Here is an 18642-nt window from a genome sequence, read left to right on the forward strand (position 1 = left end):
CACCACACGCAGACGTGCAGACACGTACCACACCCAGACTCGCAGACACCACACGCAGACGCGCAGACACGTACCACACCCAGACTCGCAGACACCACACGCAGACGCGCAGACACGTACCACACCCAGACTCGCAGACACCACACGCAGACGCGCAGATCACCACATGCAGGCACCACGCGCAGACACTCCACGCGCAGACATAATTTTCGTCGCATCAGTTTTACAAGCCAAGATCCTAAATCTGCATGCTTTTCTGCTTCTAATGGTGTAGGGTACGTCCCGAGGTAAAAATATGCATAGGGTCAAAATCGCCTCCGAACATAAGTCACAAATCTTTAAAAAAAAATCCACGGAGCATATTGTTCTCCGAGATTATTCTACAATTGAAATGACAGAATTTTCTCTTACTATACCCCCACACAGCCACTGCGTGTAACGAAACACACGAGAAATTAATCAAGACAAGGAAAGGTTTGCCGGTGCCGGGTATCGAACCCGCGACCAGCGTAACGGGAGAGCCACTCCTTATCCAGTCGGCCAAAGAGATACCCTACTGATTAAGTGGGTTATGGGAGGTTCGCCCATCAGGCAACTCAGCACTACACAATGCAGCCTAGTTGGTCACGTTTTAAATAGAGCATTTTATGAATGGAAGGTCCACGGAGCTTGTCTCAAATCTTAAATAGCACATGTTTATAACGAGATACATTCTCCATAATGATACCAAGCTAATAATTATGTATAGAAGCCTGCTCAGCTGTCACGTGGGGTATAGACTAGTAGAGACCGATAGTGGAATAAAAAGATCGAAAACTAAAGACAAAAGCCATGCCCTGGTAACCACATCATCTCCCGGCCCAAGGTCACGCATCTTATCGTCTGGCCACACAAGACTCGTGGGCCGTGGCACAACTTTCACAAGTCCAACAGGTCGAGCGCACGGCTTCAGAGGATGAGTTAGTGCTATTCGTTGTGTTCCAGGCAGTGACAGTCGCCTGGATAAGTGGATAAGGTGTGCTGCTCCCCTCCCTCCTCGGTGCTGCAGGTTTGGCTAACGTTACAGGCTGCCACTCCCTACCACTGATGGGCAGCCACTCAGGGCACTAAAGCTACATTAAAAACAAATCTCATTCACCAACAAAAGCTGGCTTGTCATCCTTGATATATCTAATCAGTTTATTGATCATTCTACTATAAAACTAATAATTAAGAGGTTATCAACAGTCTTATATTCTCGCCAGAAATCCCACTGTCGTAAGCAAAGGCACTACAATATGCACAGACACTTAACAACACAATCATGGCAAGTCTGTGGTCAAACTGATCTTAAATATCCTCCGACATCGTTGGTGGTAAATGAGCCCACTGCAAACTTGGGTAGGGTTGACGGGAAACTACCAATCCACTATCAATCAGCTGGGAGCGTTGAACCCCCAGGGACTGATCTGCCACACTACGCGGCCAAGGTCCATGTCGCCCATTCCACTGTTATAGGTTTAGGTTTATGAGTTTAGGGGTTTTAGGATTGTAGGAGTTTTCAGGTTAAAGGTTTAGTTTTAGGAGGTAAATAGAGGGGCTTTTATTAGGGTGGCAAGGGCTGCTGCATGCTTGTGTACTCTCCCTTACATACACTTGAGGAAATTCTGAGAAGCAATGTCAAATTTACCTGAATATCTAAAATGACTCGAAGGGAGAGAGGGTTAGGGAAGTGAATGCATCATAGTTCACCATTAGTCCCAGATTAAGTAAGAGATGCAACATGGACTGAGATACTTGTGTTAGCAAAGAATGAGAAATGGGCATTGAAAATAATTGCTATGTTGAAGCACTGTATGTAGTTGGTCATCTCTTTGAGCCTCTTTCAACAAGTCTCTCTTATCCTGTTCATGCAGCTTCATTGCCTTATCTCCCAAACAGTACACTCTATCTTGATAATTTTAAGTCACTCACTAGCATGAGGCCTACATTTTCAGTATTTGTAGTATACAGTGTCTTGCTTCTTTAAAATTATTGCAATAAAAAAAATCCTAAATTAAAGTTTTTGATATTATCAGCAGTATTAAAAGTTAAGTATTAGAAAAGAAACTAACCCAAACTTTGAATCCTGCTCATGATTTTAGCTCTTTCAGAACACAATGGCTGATGTTGATGGAAGCAGCAGGCTTTATCGGAATGGCCCAGACCAAGTAAGTGTGGCAAACGTTTGGTATTATTATACATATTATACATATAGCCATATTACAAGTCAAACTCGAGAAGTTTCGGGTCCCTGCAAAGGTTGGTTTAGGGGCCGTATTACGGTACTAGTCCAATCCGAGAAGTTTCAGGTCCCTACAGAGTTATTAATCCCCAACTCTGTAGGGACCCGAAACATCTTGGATTGGACTTGTAGTATGGCCCCAAAACTGACCTTTGTAGGGGCCCAAAACTTCTCAGGTTTGACCTGTAATACGGCCCATATATATAAATACTGAGAAATCATTTATCAACAGCAGATACAGTGAGAGACAAATGAAGCAAATGGTAGATCATAATAAAGTTTCATGCTCTGTTTTCATCTGTATCTTGTCAAGGTCATCCCAGCTGCATCTTTCAAGACTTGGGATGCAGATGGAGCTGTACAACTTGCGTTATCAGATGAGGAGGCTGCATCTTTCAAACCCAAGTCTGTATACACCATGATGAGAGAAATCGCTGAAGAGTATCCACAGCATAATGCACTGGCCGTCAAAAGAGGAGTGTGGAAGTATGCATGTCGATTTACATTTTTCTTGCTCCTGTGTGTAAATCATGAATTTAATGATATGCATTTTGAGATCAGAAAGGAAAGGTGATATGTATAATTATGCTAACTAAAAGGTATTGTGTTAGATACTGGACCTACAAGCAATATTTTGAGGAAGCCAGGACCGTTGCCAAGGCCTTTATCAAGCTGGGTCTAGAGAGATTCCATGGTGTCTGCATCATGGGCTTCAATTCTCCTGAATGGGCCATAGCCAATTATGGTAAGTAGATACCTTTGGAGTCCAAAGATTCCTTGTACAATTTTTTTTGGGGGGGGTAAAACCAGTAATATATACTAGACATGTATAAGGATTTTTTTTATAATTCTGTTTCCATCAGTATACAAAAACCCTGTCATCTATAGTTGGTACTTGGCCGTATAGCAAAAAGCAAACAGTGGAACTTATGGCACCATTTGAACACTAACCTTTTTAGGGAAAGAAACAGCACCTAGGAGTGTGTGGAGGGGGTGAAGATTTTTTTTTTGTGTGTGTGTGTGTGTGTGTGTGCGCGCCCTTAGTTGCTTCCATTACTGTGAGAAAAAGTGAATGCCAACTCTGGCTATTTGAGGATATGGCAGGCAACCCAAAAGGTGAACTTGCTCACCTGCTTGTATGTGTAAGAATCCTTCTTGTGGAGAAAGCTGATGAGGCTCTCACAGAGCCCGTAGCTCAAGAAAACCAATGAATCCTGCCATGAATTACTTGTAATATGAAGGTGGCACTCAATGAGACATGCTCAGAGGACCCCATAAATCCAATCATAGGGTGGATGAGGCAACGCTCTCCAGCACATGGCCCTGTTGGTTAATGATTGATTTTAAAAAGCTCCACTTGACTTTGCAGTTATTTGTATTTTTCAAAAAATGAGTTGCATTGGGTGTCTGGGAGACCACAGATCAGATGGACTGCTGTAATTAATGAATGCATTTGAAAGAAAGTACTGTGGTTGCATGCAAGGTGTTGGTGCTTCAAGAAGGAAGGGCACCAACAGGGAGCCCTAGAGACTTCTGCAAGGGGGATTTCATAAAGAGAACAGGGCATCAGAGTCATAGATAGTAATGTGTCCAAAAGTTCATTCCCTCATGTCATCCTCACACAGGAGCAGTGTTTGCTGGTGGGCTTTCCACAGGAGTGTACACCACCAACTCTCCAGAGGCCTGCAGATACTTGGCTGACAACTGTGAAGCTCAAATAATTGTTGTAGAGGACCAAGATTGCTTGAATAAATTTCTAGCTGTCAAGCGCTTCCTTCCTAACATAAAGGTTAAAAGTTCTTGTATATTCTATATTTTTATAATTTGTAACTGGTAGTTTTAATATCAATGTAATGAAAACAAGACTAAATTGTGTGTGTATATATATATATATATATATATATATATATATATATATATATATATATATATATATATATATATATATATATATATATATATATATATATATATATATATATATATATATATATATATATATATATATATATATATATATATATATATTATTTTTCTCAGGCCATCATTCAGTGGTCTGGCATCCCAGGAGCACCTGGAGTACTGTCTTGGCCCGAGCTCTTAGCCGTGGGCATGGCTGAGAGGGACACACACCTGGATGAAAGACTCTCCTTGGCTGCAGTGAACCAGTGTTGCACGCTCATCTACACTTCTGGTAAGGCATCATTTTTGAGGATGCATGCGATTCGTAAATCTACACTTTGATTTTTATTCCATAGATAGTAACATATGCTTCAAGAGCAAAGTAATGCAAATATTCAAACTTCTCCATAACCATGAGAACATCATATGAAACCCTATACATATATTTAGAGTGAAAGGAAGTGTTAAAAAAAAAACTATAGATATCAAGACATAGTATATCAAAGTAAAAAAAAAGATAGAAGCACGGTATTTCTGATTTATTTTATTTTATTTATTTATTATTTTTTTCAGGGACAACTGGGCCACCAAAAGGAGTAATGTGCTCACAAGATCATATAGTTTGGGCAGTCTACAAGTACAGACAAGACTGGTCACTGATAATGGGTCAAGAATCTGCACTGTCCTACCTTCCTTTGAGCCACCTGGCAGCCCACTTGTTAGACCTTTACATAGCAACCGTGTGTGCTGGCCTTGTGTATTTTGCCCAGCCAGATGCATTGAAGGGCACCCTACTACAGACCCTCCTTGAAGTAGGTTGATAATTATAACTGAACTCCCACTTTCAGCTCAACTATTTACTAATAGCTAATGATACACATAGTACACATCTTTTTATGCATGTGGCTTCCTCACGCATGCACAGTTACGCATGGGGCTCGTTAAAATTATGTAGGTTTAAGAGTGTAGAAAGTATTTATAAGAGTGTGAAAGGTTAATAAGAGTGTGGGAAAGGTTTATAAAGCTTTAAAATATATATAAATAATAAAATAAATATAAGGTCGCTACTTTGCCTATCGCGGGGGGTTCTGGAGCCTAACCTCCATGATAGACGAGGGACCACTGTATATAGTTTTGTAATTTAATTTTATTGTCCCTGGATATAAAAAATATGGTAACATCTTATTTGTGCATGTTGTTTGCTAATTTTTGTTAAGTCTGGCTGGATAAAAAAAGCTACAATATTTTACCTTGTTATAGAAATTATTTACTTGGTAATCAGACCATTGTCTAGCTTTTTTATTCTTTATTAAAAAAGATATCAAACTTGTGCTAAAAAGACTTATTACTTGCACACTCTCGAATAACCTTATCTCAACTCCAGGTTCAGCCTACTCGTTTCGTTGCTGTTCCGAGGGTCTGGGAAAAGATGTATGAAAAGATGCAGGAGGCTGGGGCTCAAGTAGGAGGTCTGAAGAAAGCTGTTGGCTCCTGGGCCAAATATCATGGGCTGAACTACTATAATGCCATAAAGGAAGGAAGGTCTGATCCTCTTTACCGTAAAAGGAATGACTGAAAATTATGCAGTGAAATACATTATGAATAAGTTGATAATGATGGTGATTATGATCTTTGAGTTATAGTGATATGCTTGAACAGAAATCATGCTTCAACGTCTTTCACTGTATTTTAATGTAAATCAAATATTCCTCAAAAAAATATTCATGGAGAGACTGGAAAGAAAGAAAGAAGAAACAAACTATCACAGAACACTTTAAAAATGACACATTTCTGACTATACAACAGACCCATTGAGAGGTTAGGAAGAGGCAAGCCATCTCCGACATCACGGCCCATACTTATAAAGGTAACACCTCGTCTCAGGCTCATCTTAAGAGCCCAAACCGGCGCTGTGGAGCTGGCCGGGTGTGAATCTGAGACATGGCGTGAGTAGCTAAAGTTGGTCCCGGGCAGGAATAATCTTAGGTCTCGTCTGAGGTTCGACCTTCAAATGTAAACATTGACGGGTGTTGCCAGACAGCCAGCGTGCCTCATCAAAATCGTTTTACATTCAAATGCTCACTATAGCCTTACAAAACCCTATTATTATGGATATGATGTACTTCTATTCAATACTTTCACCATTTTAAGGTATTCTTACCCATTAATTTTCATATGAGATAACTGATTTTGCCATTGTTGGCAACTTTACATTTCCCACTACAGGTAACTCGATTTACGCGTGTTTGGTTTACGCATTTTTGTAATAACGCGGGGTCCAAAATCCAAATAAATGTTTAATTTACACTTTTTTTTTTCACTTATACGCGATATTTTATGGATGTCTCACGCAACTGGACTCACACGGCGCCGCGGCCACACAGCTGAGCTCAGTTCTTCCCGCGCGCCACTTGAACAACAATACAGTACCCATGCTGCCACACTACTCAACAATAGGGGTGGACAGGTACCGGTACCAGTACCAGTGCTAACAGTACCAGCTATATGGTACGGTATCGATACCAGACTGCTCGGTACCGGTACCAATACTAGCCAGTCGCACATGGTGTCCCTCATTTCTTCCTCACACGAGTAAGGGTGAGACTGAGTGCCTGAGTGGATATCTCGGTGATATGTTTTTCTCTCTCTCTCTCTCTCTCTCTCTCTCCACTGAATGAAGTGAATAATTATTTTTCGATAGAAACCTACCTCTTGTTTGATTTACATTGTTTTTTATTTACGCGACCTCTTCAAGGACACAATACTCGCGTAAATAGAGTTACCTGTACCCGTGGCGGCTGGAGCCCCAGCTATGGTGAAAACTTGCCTTTGAGACGAGACATAAGTCAAACGGCTTATGTATTTATAAGTATGGGCCCACTAGCTTACAGAAAACAAGCTTGGATATATTACATTGAACTCTATGCCTTGTATCATCTATAACACATGTTGGTGTATACTATTCATTGCTTTTACTATGCAGTTATATATGTACCATTATTTTGCTCCTTTGCAAAATTTTAGCTATCATAGTGTGTTTTGTTAACTTGGCACATCGATTTTTTTTCCCTAGAACCTTAACAGCATATGAGACAATGGCCAATGCACTCGCAAAAACACTCATCCTCAACAAAGTAAAGGCGGCAATTGGCATGTCTCGTGCAACTAGCTTGGTCTCAGGTGAGCCTCTTTGCAATCAAGTTTTATTTATACTGTTACTTTTATTTTGAGGTTGGCAATTCACTGATTTTAAACTGTTGAGGTATTGTTTTAAGTCTATTTTTGAGTTTTAGTGGGTGGGGAAATACCTAATGCCATCAGTCAAACTGCTTTAATGGCAAATGATCACAATAAAGGGGACAGTCTTGTAGATTAGAACCAAACTTTGCCTTTAATGGGTCATGGAAGATACTGAGTAAACATGTGTGCATGAAACCCTCCCACTCAAGGGAGTTAATGTCAGCAAGTCTCCCATTTGTGGCTGCTATCATCTGACTTCACTTTATTTCCATTTATGAGGAAAGTTCCATCTCTTAGGTTAGCCAAATGTTATTTATTTATGTGTAAGTGATTGCCTTTCTTTACTATTTAGGAACTGCACCAATTTCCAAGGATGTTCTGGAGTACTTCATGAGCTTGGATCTACCCATTATGGAGGGCTATGGTTTGTCAGAGAGCATGAGCTTAGGTTCAATGTCTACGGTTGAGGGAGGAACGTGGAAACTTGGAAGTGTTGGCAAGGTAATTAGTAGTCACATGTTTGGGCATTGAAATGACTGAATGTAATGTAATTGAAGTGACAATTGAAGAGGACTTTTCTTAGATTTTCTACATGTATAACTCATATGTAACTTGATGAATTGTCTTTTGATTGTTAAATACATGTAAATGAAGAGCCCTAAGAGGGTTATACACTTTGGAGTAACATCATGTTATGTAAGACTGAGAAAATACTGACTTTTTGTTTTCTTATATTCACAGTTTGCTTACACAAACAAATTCTCTTTCCGTAGATTGACCGTCACATTAAATCCCGCTTAAGTTACCTTGACGGATGCCGGCCCGGAGAAGGAGAAATATTAATGAAGGGACGAAACATATTCATGGGGTATTTGAAGATGCCAGATAAAACAAATGAAACAGTAAGTCTGGATTACATTGATATGATGTTTGTTGTAAAAAAAAACCTTTGAACTATTCTTATCTTTTGTCTCATCTCTGATGTTTCACATGGAGCATCCTCACTCAGCTCAGCCTTGCAAACACCTCTTTACCTCTTCATCAGTCTTTTTACTGTTTATTTTCAGGAATAGATTAATTTGATAAGTTTTATGGTAGCAAAGGGAAATGTAAAGGAAAGTTTAGGCGAGGATTCGAGAAAAAATCAATACAAATTAGTATGTATTTTACCCTTGAAATTTATTCCTAAGGCTCTGTCCACACGGGCACACACTTTCCGCCACAAACACAGACAAAGGCGAGAGTTTTGCCCATCCACCGCTCGTTCACTTGCCTCTGCCTCGCTTTTGTATGTGTATGTAACGGACATTCTACGCCTGTGTGGACTGGGCTTAAAAACTATTGAGGGAATATCAGGAAGGAGAGAAAATTAAAATGTCACCATCAGGGATGGAACAGTTGGTGCGCATGAAGGGCCTATGATGGATGAAGATAGATAATACATAGTGAATGTTTGAAGAAAGGGTAGTAAAGCAGGATTAAGTATTTTAGGGTGACTGGTAGGCATATCAGCCTACATGAGATACCTCTTGTTAACTTATCTCTCTCCCCCTGTCAATACTTCCATTCAGTAATCTATTCCACTAAATTTTGAAGCTGTTAACCTTTTACTGTAAAAGTATTGTCATTTAGTTTTCTATTGCTGCTCATTCTGATCCAGACATATGTTCACAGTGCCCACAGGAATGAACTTGTCTGACATCACTGTATGTCTGGAACATCAGACAGCTTGTGCAACCACCTGCCTTTGTGCAGAGCAAATACCTATGGAAGTTGGTTGGCAATTTCCTTCCCCTAAGTTATCTCCCTTTTCATGAGCACAGACAATTTTGTTGCCACTATGCTGCCCCCCTAACTGTTTATGTGTAAATGTTGGTTAATGACATGGGCAGTGTAGTAGCTCTGCAAAACTTTCTAATTACCTTTCTGTATGGCTGCAATACATTGTCTCTTTGGTGCAGATTGACAGCGAGGGATGGCTGTACACAGGTGACATTGGGAGTTTTGATGATGAAGGATATCTATATATTACTGGACGCATCAAAGAGCTTATCATCACAGCTGGAGGTGAGAACATTCCCCCGGTGCTCATTGAGAGAGCAGTGTTGAAGGAACTCCCGTTCATCAGTAATGCAATGCTGATTGGGGACAAAAGAAAGTAAGTGAAAGATAAAATCTAAGAAAGATTGTTTTCAGAATTGAGTACGTACATAAATGAATGGTTGCAGGTTAAGTGTGACATCTGACCTCATGTTTAATGGGTCACTGCAGACCTATTCTCTTTAATTATTTCACATATTTTCAATATTGTCATGAGGCAACCTATTAATTAGGAAATGCTCAATCTTCATTTTTATAAGGGAGTGTATTAAAAAAAGCCCTTATTACAGGCTTGCAGGAATCTCTTACAAATTTTAATTTTATTCACATTTATATTATTGATTTATATTGATTTATAAGTGTGAAGTTACACATTCACTATCTCTAATGTACATAGCCCCTTTCTCTATGTATGCAATTCAAAGAATCACATTAATACAGGTATTTGTCAATGTTGCTGACTCTGAAATCAGAGGTTGATGTGGACACCGGAGAACCACTGAGCACACTGACTCCACCTTGCCGGGAAGCAATGGTGACCCTCGGGCTTCCACACGTGCACACAGTGACTGAGGCTTTGGCTGAGGTAGAGCAGAACCCCCAAGGAGCTCTGGCTACTGCCATACAGGAGGGAATTGAGAGGTATGCTAAAATAAAATAAAAAATAAATAAAAAATAAGCCGACACCATGGACGGGTCCAGGGTCGAAATGGCCGGCACCGCGCGGGTTAAAGAAGACTCGCAGTGTAGTAGTTTAGTCTGTCTATTCAGTATTTAATTTTGAACAATAACTGAAAAGTCAGAATGACTGAATCACTGATTCTGACGACTGATACCGATTGACTGATCGAGTCCGATTCACTGTAAAAAAAAAAAATTCTGTGAGCATGCCGCGCTGCAAATGTCATCTTCGATAGTTTTCATAGTACCGCAAAAGAGTACAGCAGGATTTTTTAGTGCGGTATTTTCACAAATTTTGCAGTAGTGCAGTACTTTTTTTGTGATGCGGTACTACCGCACTAAGTACCGCACTTGCTCACCTCTGTATATCAACCAGTCTTGGCTCCTCTGTATGGATTTCCAATTACTTTTTTCTCTCCCCAGATACAACACTCTGGGGAGAGTGCCATATCAAGAGCACAGAGAGTGCAGCGCTGGACACTCTTGCCTCACGACTTTTCTCTTCCTACAGGTGAACTAAATAACACACTGAAGTTGAAAAGAAGCTTTGTTTTAGAAAAATATTCAGATATCATTGACTCCATGTACAATTCACAAGACCAGTCAAAACTAAAAAGTAGACTATAGTCTTGAGGATCAAATTCCACACACTAATGGCTCAGAGTTTGGAAATGCAAATCTTGAAATTTTTCCTGTATTTCTATAATCAAGTTTCCTTTAAAAAGAAAAATTAAGATGCTTATGTTTACTGTTAAAGTAAATGATTTACTGGCAGAAATTTTGAGGTCATCTTAAGACACCACACACCTTGTATGCCAGCACACATGGTAGCATGAGGAGCTAGTATCTTTGGCATCTTTTGGTATCTTTTGACTCTTGATGGTCACTGCTACCAAAATGTACATGAGTAAATGATAAATCAAATAAGAAAATATTGTAAAAAGAAAAAAAATAAACTTTCACTCTAAGGATATTCCAGCAGGTTGTTCAATATTTAAATGAGTTAAAAGTGAAGATTCATGTTGAGTGCTTACTTGTTTGCTGTTGTAAAGGATCTCCACCCACAGCACGCACCCTGTTTGCTTCGGTATAAAGCTGTCTTGGCTCTTGCTGTAACAGGCTGCACTACCTGCTGGTATATGATTAGCCACTGATTGTTGATGTCAGTGTATTGTAGTCATTTATTGTTAGAAAAATATTACAAGGGAGAAGGTCAGTGCCTGGCAGCTACCCCCACTGTAAAAGTATAAATAACTACACATGTATAGTGTACATAGAAAAAGAAATACATATACAACTATAGTTTGTAATATGATAATATAGGAGAACTCTATACTTGTTTATAGAATGAGATACAGGTTACACAAAAGATCTACAAAATAAAGGCAAACGTTAATGTGTGTATATTTAGTATGTGAAGGAAAAGATGCAGGAATTAATTTCCTTTCCACAAATTTTTATTGAATGCTAATCAGCCACCTGGCACAGGCATCAGAATGTGCATGTACTCCTGAATCTTTAGCAAAATTTAATTCATGCTTCAACTTATCATTTAAGACTATTGAGAGCATAATGTTTTTAGGATATATTTTGATGTAATGTATTTTAGTACTTAGAAAAAATGTTCAAACTTTTTAATAAATATTTTATTCTTATCAAATCAATTTCATCTTAATTTAATTTAACATATAATTAAAAGTATTAGTTTTATATTGTATCAATATTATTTATGGTTTTAATCCTTATTTTGCCAAATTTCTTTATGTACAAAACCTTAAAAAATTGTTTGATACTTATGTTAAATATTAACAGCATACATAACATTAATCACTCATCAGGTAGCTATATTGATTTGTAGAGCACTTAAAAAGTTACAAGGTAACGTGAGGACACTGCATTGTTGTCAAAGAAGAGCAGTGTCCTGAGTAGTGTGAGAATCTGGTGGATACATAACCTTGCCTTACTTGAATTTTATCCCAATTATCCATGGAACCAGTGGCTGCACCATGTGATCTTCACTCATCTGGAACATCACTTTTTTTTTTTCATTTTGGTTTGTGCTACATTACATCTCCTGATACTAGACTATGTAGGAAGACAAGTAATGAGAATGGAGGTACAGGGTAGAAAGAGAGGGAGACCAAGGAAGAAGTAGATGATTTGAGTAAAGGAAGACACAAAACAAAATTATCAATGAACCAATAGTACAAAACTGACCAGTGTGGATGAGGCTCATACCCAACAGTGAGCCAATTTAATTTGGAATGATACTACCAAGAAGGATGCTACTTACAAATTGTGCTATTTGATCACCTGCAGCAACTGACTCCTAGCTTCCTTGGTTCAAATAGTGAACGTTAATTGCCAAAACTGTTATTTTCCCTCAAACATTCTGAGATGTACAAAAGGCAAATCAGGGAAAATAGGTGTGAGGATAAAGCAAAGATCACTGTGGCTCTGAGACTTGTCTCCTGAGCACTTAGTTGAATCAAGCTTCAAAATCAACAGTTTGACAATCAAAGAAGATATTCAAAACTGTTACGACTTAGTCAGACCTTTGCTCACCTTGCAAAACAGATAACAGGAAGTAGAAAACATTAGAACCTCTGATGGGGACTGAATCCTCTTGAAGGCAATAACAATACACTGAAGCTGCTTCTCACAATACTGATCCTGTCTTTTTCCACCTGACTAGCTAACATGTCTCCTGCTGTATGCCATTGTTACCTCTTGAAAATGTTTTCCAGCAGAAACACTTTGAGCTGGAAGTGGTTATCCAAACAAACACATGGAGGATACACCTTCATGACACTCCTTTATTTATTTTTATTATTTTTATTTGTCCGTTCATAGTGCTGGTAGGCTCTCTTTAGGGGCTTGGAAGATGGCCCAAGCCTGTTTGTGGCACCAGCAAATTTTATTATATGTTGCTGCTGTGATATATCTTATGCCTGGGCCATGCTGACCCCTGGTGCTCTTCTTGACTGAAATCACTGAAATAAAGGTTGATCGAAGATCTGGACACCAGGTGGGTAATCTTTTGTCACCAGGCGATGGTTGAAGGTTGCCAGCTGCTTGTGGTGGGATTTAAACCTGGGTCCCTGGGATTACCATGCCCAAGCTGACCACTGTGTCACCACCTCCCCCTCAGGAGGGCTTCATTGTAGCATTGTTGTGCATGTGCCTGATACCACCTTGAGCTGGTAATGGCCAGTCAAGCACCAGCAAGTCTGCATGCCTGAGGGATACACCTTCAGGACAGTCTTTTCCTCAGGAGAGCATCATAATAGCCTGTCCCTGACAACAGTTAACAGTTAACACATCTGCACACCTGGAAGATTCACCTCATGACACTTGTTGCCTCGTAACAGCACCATTGTAGCTTTGTTGTGTCTCTGCCAGTCCTAAAAAGGCGAGGGACTGAAGACTTTGTAAACACAGAAGTTAAATTTAGAGCTTCTGAGGTGCCTCTGCATCATGGTATTTTGTGGAGGCCCCTAATAGGCTGATTTCCAATGCTGTGAGGCATAACCTTCTATCTTGTCTGTCTTGTGGGCACTCCAAGGCTATAGCCCCAGTAGCCCTTTCTTTAATCTTGCCCTCATTATATCACAGCCTCAGGATGGCCACGGCTGTGCTCAGCCTTGGTTGTTGCTGGTAGCAATGAGCCGCTCCATCTTGTACACCTCAAGTTCCCGCAGTCGCTGAGCGTCAGCTCCTTTGGCATCCTTGTGAGGCTTCCTCAAGTTGGGTGACAGTTTCAGGGCAACAAGATGGCCTCTGTTGGAAAAAACAACAAATTCAGAAGTTATTTATCTGACTAAATTGTGTATATATATATATATATATATATATATATATATATATATATATATATATATATATATATATATATATATATATATATATATATATATATATATATATATATATTATTTTTTCTTTTTGATATTTAAAAAAAAAAACATAAGAACCTAAAAAGTCTGCATGAGACCAGTTGGTCTACATAAAAGGGCAGCTCTTGTAAATCTAACAGCACCTACACTTTTTTTCCATGAATTTATATAATCTCTTCTTCAAGATGTCTATCAAATTGATACAGTCACATGACTTCCCATGTTTCATTAGTTATTCCATTGTTTTTTCATGTTCATGATGCCATACTTATGAATTAAGATCTTACCTCTCTCCACCCACTACAATGATGGGGTGGAAGGGATTGAAGGCTACAGAGGTGGCTGCCACTCGCCGCCGCTGGAGCAAGCTCTGCACACAAAGTGGCCGGCAGCGCCTCAGAAAGAGGTCGTACACATACACTCGCCCCTCGTCTGTGACCGCCACAAATACACTGCTGCTGAAGGGTGACCATGTGACCCCTGCCACCGCGCCACCCACGTCCAGCACCACCAGTGGCGACCTTGACACCAATGAGCCTTTAGTGAGGGGCATGCTCACCAGTTCACTGATTCATTGAGTTAGTGGTTCCTGACCTTGCTAGGGCTTGAGATTTAGAGACTGCCCAGTGGTAAAAGTGTACCACTGCCTTATCCTAAAGCATGATATACTACAATAGTGATACAAGACTACTCACACATTATGCTGGAGCCAGATCTTGACAGTCCAGTCAACAGAGCAGGAGAGGAAGATCTGGTGGTGGTGTGAGTTCCAGGCCACCTTCCTGACGGGTGAGGAGTGGGCGGGGTACACGAAGAGGGAGTGGGTGGGGCAGGTGGTGGAGCACTGGAACACCACACCTGTGTCCACACCCACTACCACAACTGTTACGTCATCAGGTCTGAAGGCCATGGATGTAGCCACTCCTGTAAAGCATCACTGAGATAGACATTGAGTGAATCTAAATGCCGCAATCAGTGAGTGAAAGGGACTGCTGAGAGGATTTTTGAATCCTCTTAGAAGGAGAGTGAGGTTAGAATGCAAAATTACAAATTCCTGAAAGAGATTGCCAAAAGAATACATAAGATGCTGTACTTCTCTTAAATGAAAATGAATCTGGACATTTAAATGATACTCTGTTTACATTAGTGCTAAGAGGAAACATGTGATACTTTACACCAGTGTGGTGGAACTTTTGACACACTGGGCTACTTCATCCCTAAACTTATAAATCAAGGGCCACATATTCAATTATGTCTTTTTTTCCCTTCCATTCTTTTTTTTTCTTTTTTATACCTAAAATTTATATTAAGGTAAAAAATAATACATGCTCTTTCAGTGATACAAGAGTTCTAGGCAAGGCCTGCAAGTAACCTAGTATTATTTCATATACTACAAAGCCTTAGTCACAGATACTTTGTTTTTAGGCAGAATAAACTAAAATATTAATACAAGAGTTTACAGGCAACAAAATATCAATGCACAGCTATAGGCCCATAGTTGAACCACCGTGTTCCATGCCTCTCAAAGGGAAAGTGAAGCAGAAGTAATTGATGACTCTGGGTTAGGGCAAATAATAAATGACATTTTTTAGGAATTCCCATGTGCAACCTGGGTGGCTCCTCATAGTCACACCATATCTTTGTATATCTTGGTGTATCCAGCTGGGCTTTGCTCCATAAAAAAACTATCTCCAGTTCTATCATAGTTTTGTTCACAGTACAAGAGGCGGGTTAAGAGAAAAATGAGATAAAACAATGCCCATGACTAGCCGCTACATACAAAGGTGACAGAAGTATGTAAATTAAACATTTTATTAATCTAGGTTGAAAGGTGTCGTGATATCCCGTATTGAATACCTGCAAAGCTCATGTGACTAATGAAATTTTCCTTCTGAAGTTAAAACAAATAACATTATGACATTATGACAGACAAGAGGAAGACACCCTACCCTCAAGAGGCACCTTGTCACGCACAGGCACACTGCCACTGAGGTGCTCCACCACGTTGAAGTCCAGGATGTGCATGTGCTGTAGGTCCATGGCGTGCACCAGCCACTGGGTGAGGCGGCCATCCAGGGACACCGAGAAGAAGCAAAGGTCTTCCCCGGGCTCTGTTTCCATCCACCTAACCTAAAATATGGAGGAGAGGGAGCAATGATGGCATGTATCATACTGTGCCTACTCTAACTATCATGGACAAGGAGAAAAAAACATCGTCCCAAGACCATCTCTATTTGCCAAACCTAAAAGATGAATGGAAAGAAGTTAACCCGGTAGCAGCGACGGGCCAAATTTGTGCCATGATCTATACCCCCCAAATAGATGATACATAAACTGATCACAAATGCTTAGATATATATTATGAAATGGTTTGTGTGAGTGGTGATTTTGTCTCATTTTTCTCGCTTAGAGGGACCATTAAGAAACATGATCCCCGCTGCTACCGGATTAAGTATTTAAGGCATGTGTCCTAAAGTGCCTTCCCTACTCCACATCCAGGGCTATAGAGACAATTATTCTGGTCTTCCTCACACTCGCCTCCATCCACTGAACCGAAAAGAAGAACAGGAGTCAGTTATGATATGAAGAAATGTGCCCCACTGTAACTTGATGAGAACATGTATTTTACTGTGCCTACTCTACTTAATATCCAGGAAGACATAGATGAAACACAGGTCTTCCCTCAAGCTTCATATCTTCCTACCGAACTTCAGAGATGGAGGACACAGACAAAAAAGATTACAAGAAGTCAGTGTTAAAGTTAAATGAGCAAATAGTAGGATATGTAAGGTGTGTAGAAGAAGAAAAAAATAGACAGATTAGATGAGATTAAAGGGTTTAAACATGAAATAATGGATGAAGATGACCTTTTGAAGAGTGTAGGAGGGTAAGATTGAGGGAGGATATCAGGAGTAAACTACCAGTGAAATCACGGAAGAATAGAGTTGATGAATATGGTGGGGGGGCAAAAAGAGATAGAGCTGGCAGGAAAGGGAATAAATGTGGTGAAATGGAGTGCTGGGCCAGGGAAAATTAGCGATGCTTCTGCCATGGCCACCTCATTGATGAAATATCCAACAAGGAGACAGGACGTTGGAGATTTAGATAAATGGATAAAACATTAAACCTCAAGTTCATGTCATAATTGGTCTTTACCTGTGTGACGGGCAACAGGTGCTTCTCGTTGAGGCAGGTGGAGGTGATGGTGATGGGCCTGGTGGGAATCTTCACATCATACATCACCACCGTGCCGTCGCTCCAGCCCGCCGCCACCACATATCCGTGCTGCACAATATATAGATAGACAGTGAATACCTGGCGAACCTTAGCTTTGCAGATGTGTGTGACAGAGGAAAAACTATAGAGAGTGAGTACTGGCCTAATTACTATACCACAGTTATTACTACTTATACCACCATTTAATTTGAGTACTACTATCATCAACATCATTGCTACAACCACTACTACTACTATATTACTGCAACTACTACAGATACTACTTTTACAACTATGTATTATGCATTTCTACTACAGGTACTACTACTACTACTACTATCAATAATAATAATAATAATAATAATAATAATAATAATAATGATAATAATAATATTACCACTACTATTACTACCCGCCCCAGTTTCCCAACCCTGTTCCTCCTCCTTCTCCTCTTCCTCTTTCCTCTTCACACAATACCTCCCTACCTCCTCCTCCTCCTCCTCCTCTCCTCCTTTTTGTCGTCCTCCTCCTCTTACTCCTCTCCTCTTTCTTTCTCATATTCTTCCTTTTCTTCACTTTCTTTCCCCTATATTTCCTTTCCTTCTCCTTCTTTCTCATATTCTTCCTTTCCTATTCATTCTTTCCCATTTCTCTGTGTTGCCCTATTTCTCCCAACTGTGCTCTTACTTTTGGGTGCAAGTGAAGGCAGAGAACACCGCATGGCGTGTGGAAGACCCTCTCTGGTGTGGCAGGATTCTTGAGGGTGTACAGACACAACATCCCTCCACCCTCTGGCCCTCCAATGTCCCCTGTGCAAGAGAACCAAGCCATGTTAATACAAATGCAAGCCTTTAAGAACTGGATGTAACTACGGCAAAGATGAAATTGAAAGCATGAGTCACTACATACTACTGTCATTACCTACACCTACACACAGCCTCTTGTTCTGTCCCATCTGTACTACCTTAATCAGCTGTGTCCAGTCTGCATCATTACTAAGTCCCATTCTCAACTAATCCTTCTATAATAGTCCGACACAAATGTGATGTCAGTATGGGTGGGGCCCGAACCTCTTCACAGCACTGTTTCATCACCCCCAATGTATCACTCTCTCCCTCATATGTCATCTATATATTATTTGAAATTGTGTATCAGATATTCTGTATACGTTAACCCATCCGCTGCGATTGGCACGGATCTTGCCTTCACTGGTAGCCTGGTAACATAACAGTCCCAGGTTTTTCTCTGCCGCTGTGGTGGCTAGTGGAGTGTTTCCCATGTGGTGTTGGTATACTGGATATCCCCTCCCACAGTGCATGACTTTACATTTTTCTTCATTGAATT

At 40.2% G+C, this 18642-nt stretch overlaps 2 protein-coding genes across 7 annotated transcripts in view; one reads left to right on the forward strand and one right to left on the reverse strand.

Annotated features, from left to right (window-relative positions):
• The window catches only part of LOC127001528 (dynein axonemal intermediate chain 1-like), a 68357-nt gene that overhangs the window by 4641 nt on the left and 45074 nt on the right, over window positions 1–18642 (reverse strand). For 5 of the 6 annotated variants that reach the window (XR_007755326.1, XR_007755325.1, XR_007755324.1 and 2 more), the window contains 6 exons: window positions 17986–18107; window positions 17239–17367; window positions 16032–16212; window positions 14778–15006; window positions 14370–14603; window positions 11666–13966 (listed from right to left, as the gene is read on the reverse strand). Coding sequence is in view for 1 of the 6 variants with exons in the window: in XM_050866148.1 (XP_050722105.1) it covers window positions 13825–13966; window positions 14370–14603; window positions 14778–15006; window positions 16032–16212; window positions 17239–17367; window positions 17986–18107 (1037 nt within the window). In the remaining 5 variants the exon portion in view is untranslated. Of the gene's footprint in view, window positions 1–10636; window positions 13967–14369; window positions 14604–14777; window positions 15007–16031; window positions 16213–17238; window positions 17368–17985; window positions 18108–18642 lie in introns of those variants that run through there. The other variant, XM_050866148.1, reaches the window with a different exon arrangement.
• LOC127001430 (long-chain-fatty-acid--CoA ligase ACSBG2-like) lies at window positions 870–10706 on the forward strand. The gene is made up of 14 exons (XM_050865958.1): window positions 870–1048; window positions 2133–2189; window positions 2577–2749; window positions 2875–3008; window positions 3889–4052; window positions 4304–4457; window positions 4739–4977; window positions 5550–5707; window positions 7239–7345; window positions 7758–7906; window positions 8179–8307; window positions 9367–9563; window positions 9947–10147; window positions 10610–10706. The coding sequence occupies exons 2-14, from the start codon at window positions 2139–2141 to the stop codon at window positions 10704–10706; spliced, it is 1953 nt and encodes a 650-aa protein (XP_050721915.1). The 5' UTR covers window positions 870–1048; window positions 2133–2138.

The sequence above is a fragment of the Eriocheir sinensis genome, chromosome 21, assembly GCF_024679095.1.
Source record: "Eriocheir sinensis breed Jianghai 21 chromosome 21, ASM2467909v1, whole genome shotgun sequence".
Taxonomy (NCBI): domain Eukaryota; kingdom Metazoa; phylum Arthropoda; class Malacostraca; order Decapoda; family Varunidae; genus Eriocheir; species Eriocheir sinensis.